At 41.3% G+C, this 6,876-nt stretch overlaps 1 protein-coding gene across 1 annotated transcript; it reads right to left on the bottom strand.

Annotated features, from left to right (window-relative positions):
- Nucleotides 1-291: 291 nt before the first annotated feature.
- MSGN1 (mesogenin 1) lies at nt 292-807 on the bottom strand. Its single transcript, XM_039721634.1, has one exon. The coding sequence runs from the start codon at nt 805-807 to the stop codon at nt 292-294; it is 516 nt and encodes a 171-aa protein (XP_039577568.1).
- Nucleotides 808-6,876: the final 6,069 nt, after the last annotated feature.

The following is a 6,876-nucleotide window of genomic DNA, read 5'->3' as shown; positions in this document are numbered from 1 at the left end:
TTTTTTTTACTTTTGTATCAAGACAAGGTTTAATATTTCTCAAAAGCTTATTAAAACAAAAAAAAAAATTTAAAAAAAAAAAGGTAAATAGCAAGACTTCGTGTCTCAGCAACCTGCAGCTCGGGTTTTCAGGCAATCCTACATCACCTTCCAGCACTGCGTCCGGGTACGGAGGCGGCTCCCCTTCCCTCGCGCCGTCCTGCTCTCACACCGGGCCCCACCGTCCTGGGAGCAGGAAGGGATTTTGATGGTTTTTGTTTGTAAAGACCCTGAGCGTGCCGGGGCAGGGCTCTAGGCCCGCTTGACGCTGTTGAGGAGCTCGGTGAGTTCGCCGATGTACTTGATGGTGTACTTCAGGGTCTGTATTTTGGTGAGGGGCTGGCCCCGCTGGCTGTAGACGGGGGGCAGGTAATTGCGCAGCGTGTGCAGCGCGTCGGCCAAGGTCCTCATGCGCAGCTTCTCCCGCTCGCTCGCCTTCCTCCGGCGCTGCGCCGACATCCGCACCTTGGTGCCCTTGGGCAGCCGGGCCTGCCCGGGGCTGGGCAGGTAGGCGGCGGGGAACTCCACCAGGCCGTATCCCACCAGGCCGCTGCCGCCGCTGCTGTAGGGCGTCTCGGCCGCCGCCGGGCACGGGGACGAGGAGTAGGATTCGAAGGAGGGCGTCGGGGACAGGCTGTGCGGGGGCGAGACGGGGTGCAGCTCAAAAGGCCCAGCGGAGCTTTTCCAGTCCCAGGCTGACAAGCAGGCGGGGTGCTCCGAACCCAGAGCATCTTCCATGTTTATCAGTGTCTCGTGGAGCTTGTCCATGCTGGAGGAGCGCTCGGGGGAAGCAGTGCCCTCTGCCCACCAGCAAAGGCTGGAGCCGCCGGCTGCCGAGACCTTTTTATGATGGAGGGAGGAAAGTGACAGAGTGGGAACACGGGCTTGGTGCGAGGAGTTCAAAGGAGCGCCAGAAGTGCTAAGATAGAAAATGAACTCCTGATGTGCTAGTTTCTTCTCAGTGATAATTATCAACCTTCAGCTAAAAAGCCTTTAAGCTAACAGGCAACAGCAAGGAAGGGAGAAAAAAAGATTATCTTCTCGCAACTAAACCAATTAAGGCTGCGCATCTACACTGAGCGTTGCGCTAGGGGGAAAAGTGCTGAGAGAGGAAAAAAGAAAACCATTTTACAAAACAATTTACAGATCTAGAATGTATTGGTCGCTAACACAGACGCTAAATTTAAGCCATTGAACCCTGATTTCTGGGTAACTGAAGGTGATGGCACTAGAGCAGTGAATATGTGACCCGTGCTGACTCTGCTGGGCTGTCTCTTACCTGCAGGTTAATTGTGAAAGTCAAAGATGGCTTGTTTGGATTTGTGTGTGTTATGGCTCTCTGTGGATTTTTCCTCTCGTGAGATTGCAACTCATGAGAAACCACTCACTTTGGTTTTCAATGAGAAAGGAGGAAAGAACTGCAATACATTCCCCTGCAGTTTGTGGCTTTATGTGCTGTTTTAATACATGACTGGGAAATCAAAAAGGAATTCTGTAATTGTAAACAAGGTCAAAGTCCCATTAAAAATAGGAAAACGTAATTAAAAAGAAAGGTCTAGGAAGCAAAATATACAGTGTATATTTTGAGTCCAGACAAATGTTTTCCATGGAAATTTAATTCAAAGTAATATACAGATTATATATGTGTTAGAGAAGAATAGAAGCTACTTCTGTAAAATTTTCTACCTCTAGGAATCTGTTCTTCTGGCAAAAAAAGCCCTTTTCCAGCCCCAGTTCAATGCAACAGTGGTTATACGTTACACAGTTCAAGTGAAAATGTATAACTTATAAATTAATATCATTAATAACAAGCACTTTTCATCTCTAGGCTTCAGGACAGCTTACAGTGATGATTAATGTTCTCTATTACTCTGGGGAAATGGATAAGTGGAGGCAAGGAGGAACTTTCCCCAAATCACACAGCAAAGCATTAGGAGAGCCAGGAAAACTGTCCAAAACTCCTGAGCTCTGCAGCTGTTGAGCAGCTTGGCTGCCAGCCATGACTTTGTGTTGGCACATAATGGAAGCAAAATGTAATATATAATGAAAAGAATGGGAGAAAGGGTGTCAACCTGGAGAAAAAATAAAAGTAGGATTTATTTTAGAGTTTCCTTCTGTGTAATGATCTCTGTGTGCTCCATAATCCACTTCAGACAAAGGCAGGGGATGCCTCAGAATGGCACACAGCCAAAGCAGGCTGAGGTTTTCTGGAACGTGCCACTTCTTTCTGTGAAATCCTCACTACAACTGCACAGAAAAAACCCAATCCACTACTCAGCATAGTCACTGGGAAGGCTTTTGTGCGTTTTTCTGAGTTAGGTATAAAAACATTAGGAAGCATCTTATGGTTTAAAACTTACTGGGTTTGTCCTGAGATGAATAAGAAAGTACCAAAAAGTGAAGGATTTTTGCATTTCAGCCAGGGCTGAGAAAGTTTAACTATCCTGACATCTGCCCCACACAAGAATTCAGGGCACATCTCTTACACACAGACATGATTGCTTTGTGTTTTATGGTTGCCTCATCATATTCTGAGCTCTTCTCTGGTCCTCCTTTAAAGAAAATTAGATTAAACAGTCCTAAGAAGCACAGAGATGCTAAAACTTCTAAAAACTAAAATTAAGACCTGTATTTTCTGTGACTTCAATGATCTGAATGGTTTCATTGAGTACACAATGGTCACAATGTCACAGACATTGTTAGACAGAGGATCTAATTTTGCATAAATACGGAGCTTGTTCTGTCCCACTCTTTTTCCTTTTTCCTCCCTATATTTGTGTTTATAGTGTCTTTTGCATTTGATAGGGCCCCTGCTCTTATTTAATCCTTTTTTTTTCCTCTTAACAGAGCAACTAAAAGACTACAAATACAGAAATATAAGAAGGGGGAGGTGGAAAAGGAGGCACTTTTGTCAGGGTGTGAAAAGGAAAAGAGGCTTCCCAATATATGTATGTATATATGTTTGTATACATGTCTACATGTACATAATATATACGTATGGAATATATAAATATATTAAAAATAGTGAGCACTTATATGGACTGTTCTGTACAGCAGTTTCATTCTGGAACCACACAGAAATTTTGAAATTTAGAAGCAAAAACTTCAACCAGTCACTTGTTTGCTGACTATAAATAAGGTACCTCACCAGTTAATTTATGGGTAAATCACAGAAAGTGTTGCTCAGACACGAAGGGGTGAAAAGATTTTGTGCACATCCAAGATTTTATACAAGTTTTTGCTGTGAATGATAGATTAACATATTCTGATTTCATTTCTGTGTTCTTATATATTGGGATTCAGATGAGATTAGACAGGGAAGAGGAATGCAAATTGTAGCAATAGCTATGTCTTTTCTTATATCTTATGAGTAAATGTTTAGAGCAACCAAGGGAGGATATGAGAGTATGTCAGTGATTATTCTGGTTGCATGAAAAATCACTGCATCTTGTAAGTTTATGGTCTTGTGAACTGTTACACAAGCAAGAAAATATATTAATAAATATTATGGGGTAATGCCTTGCAGTTGTTGTGCATCCTTTTTATGACCACTGTGCTCCCTGGCACTGTTTCAGCTTGGGCACACCTATTTATATCCCAAAGGCTGCCTGTCTGTGGTCCAGGAGAGGCCACCAGGGCACAGGGGTGAGCAGAGGGTTTGCCCAGACTAAAGCAAGACCACAACACATCTTCAGAGCCAGAGAAGGGGCTGTGCCCTGTTTGCTCTGCTGGTGGAGATGCAGACAGAGGTTCTGTTTGGAAAACTAGCTATCCATTTCTGGCCACAGCCCCCAAATTCCCTAAAAAGACTCAAATGCAGCGTGCCTCAGTTTTGGCTGAACTGGGAAGCTGTGTTACACCTCTCCATGATCCTGGTGTGATCCACAGCCTGCGTCAGTCAGCAGAGTCTCCTGGCATGTAGCTGCTCTTGGATTTATTAGTTTTGGACTATGCTACATTTGCACCCACAAGAATGAGAATTCTCACTTAGGAAATTATCTGACAAAATATAGGAAAATTAGAACATGCAAAAATCAATGGGAATGGCAGAACAGTTCTCAGTGTTATTTATAACACTTTAATAAGTATCATGCAGAGGAAGGTAAGGCTTACAGGCTGGATACCATGTTTATTTTTCTAACCCTATGACAACTGGATGCTCTCATTGAAGTACTAAGGAAGTCTAGTATTTCAGGTGGCCTCTTCCTAGACATTAAATACACAGAAAAAGGGAAAAAAAAAGTTTTGCAATCTTTATTCTGCCTCCTCCAAAATTTAGGAATTTCCTTTCTATCCATTAATAATGTCAAAACATTGAAGGAAAGTGAGATACACCAGTGAAATATGAACTGACAAAAAACAATAAGGCATTTTCTTCTTGACTGATAGACTGGATTTTCATTTCAATAATCTATTCTGCAGTACAAAGGCTAACATCTCAATTTTCATCTCCTTTAAAATGAAATGTTCCTTGCTCATATTTTTGAATTCATCACAGGAGCATGATGCATGGAAGGAGCAAATATTTTTCCATTTAAAAAAACCCAAACCACCCATGACACAGAAAATTTATAGAGCTTCAGGTTTTAAATTTAAAATAAGAAGTCCAGATAATATGACATGTTAAAAAACAAGGCGTTTTTGTGTACAGTAATTTACAGCTGATACAATTTTTTTTTCTATATTAGAAAGTATTTCCACCATACTGTGATTTTGGAGGAAAAACATAAAGTGAGTAAAAATTATAGTGGGTGGGAAGAAAGCAGGCTGAAACTGAGTGTTTAAATAACACTAATCTCATCACAGTCAGCCTCCTTTACAATCAGGACAGAAGTCTAGGCTTATTTTTCACAAGACGCAGATCATACTAACATCATACAGTCTCATCTTGCAAATTGTAGGGTGAAAAAAAATACATCTCCCAAAAGCTTTTAAAGTCACTTCACCTCCTCTTTTACAAAGGCTCCCCAAATATTGGCTGCAGCGCCGCCCGCTCGCTGTGGAGGTGTCTGTGGCCATCCTGAACAAGGAATCAATCACCACATATAAAACGTGGGGCAAGCAGCTGCAGGTCTCACCAACTTCAGCAGACGCAGCAGGTGTTCAACACTTCTGAAAAACAGTGTTGAACACCTCTGTTTACATCCAAGCTGGCAATAAAGGAAGGAAAGGATCCACCACATTTGTTATCCAGACTCTCATTAGCTACCAGACAATGCTATTTTCCTTTTTAAGGCTTTGCCTCAGTTTAGATAGAATGATTTTATTTTTTTTAGAATTTTTAGACCTTGAAGCTCCCTTCCTGCTTGTGGAAGAAGGTTTAATCTGTGTCCAACCTCAACTGAAACAAATAAGACTTCTGAATAAGCAGGCTGGTCAACAAATCCATATATTTGAGGATTTTGAGGTCAGTATGCTGAAGAATGAAGATGCATAACCACTTACAGTTCCCAGAGAGAAAAATGGCAGTAAGAGAACAAGGATCAATTCTAAGTCCAGCCATATAAGAGGGAGGCCAAAACCCTTACTATAATCAATGAAAATAATATGTAAATTAGATGTTTAATTGTTACTAGACAGCTAGACCATCTTTGGTCAAGCAAATCTGTGGCTAGCACAAAAGAAACTGTTGTTATTAATTTGTAGTAAGATCAAAAATAGCCTAGTTCTAATGCTGTTAAAAAATCCTGCCATAAACATGTAACACTTTTAATGTTCTCAAGGGTGCAACTCCAAAATATCCAGACTGGACCCTGCTCATGGAGAAGAAACAGTCAAGCAAATATCACTGATTTCTCCAGGCCTTTGCATAGTGAACAAGCATCTCTCTGGTGTAGGGATGGTAGGATCAGAACTTATCTATTTGCTTTACATCCTCAAATGTAAGTATTTGATCCTCCAAATAGTGTCAGTCCCCATCGACTGACAAGTGACATCAGCTCCGCAATTCATTTAAAACATCTGATCTCCAAGCAACTGGCTTCCCAGATGAAAAGCCCTACGTGTGGAATTTACACCTACCCACCTTTTAAGTAGAGAGTTTATTACCTAGTGGTTTTCAGCTGATATTTATGAATGTCTTTTTAATACCCCTGTTAACAGAAGTTGAAAGGAGGTTCGGCTATGTGGTTGGTCTTTAATGTCCACTGGCTACTTCAGCCAGAAGGAAAGGGCAGGGCTGGGGGAGGAAGGAGAGCCTAACAAGATTAATTTTGCTCAGAAATGAGAAGAAACAGCTATTACCAAAATAATAGAAGCTGTTTCTGCAGGAAAACTCTGTTAGCACTTAGTGCAGCTAATTGTGTCAGCTTTCACATTTAAAAACGTTTGTGTGCTTGTAATGGGAGGGATATATCACCATTTTTCATGGGAGGGATGGATGTTGCAAGTATTTCAAGATCATACCTGTTGCAAGTATTTCAAGATCATCTACACCTCCTTTGTTACCCAAAAGTATACATTCAAATATAATAAATTGTGAAGTACAATATATTTTAGCCCCAAGTGTTTCTTTGAATAGTGGGATGATTCCGTTTGCCATGTGTAACTGTGATTTCACAGGCCTTATTGAAAAACTGGGATGGCACCTAAGGGTTTGCACTTCTGGTTTCCTGCTATTAAAATAGATTTTCATGCTTTCATTTTGCAACATGATGAATTTCCCAAAACTAGGTAAATATTACAGGAAATTCCAATAGCCAGGAAAATTGCATTGAAAGTTCAGTTGTGACTGTAGTTGAGATGCAGCGCTGAAGCTGTGTGTTTGTGAAGGGAGCTCTTTTTCAATTTCTCTGATTACATTTCAGCTCAGGCTGTTCGTTTTTGTCCACTGAATCT

The sequence above is a fragment of the Passer montanus genome, unplaced genomic scaffold (assembly GCF_014805655.1).
Source record: "Passer montanus isolate IOZ18808 unplaced genomic scaffold, ASM1480565v1 scaffold46, whole genome shotgun sequence".
Classification (NCBI taxonomy): Eukaryota; Metazoa; Chordata; class Aves; order Passeriformes; family Passeridae; genus Passer; species Passer montanus.
Note: the sequence above shows the minus strand (reverse complement) of the source record. Positions and strands in the feature narration are given on the sequence as shown.

What these genes read in the sequence shown, in the direction of transcription:
- MSGN1 (XM_039721634.1), bottom strand. Translation starts at nt 807, where the DNA reads ATGGACAAGCTCCACGAGACACTGATAAACATGGAAGATGCTCTGGGT.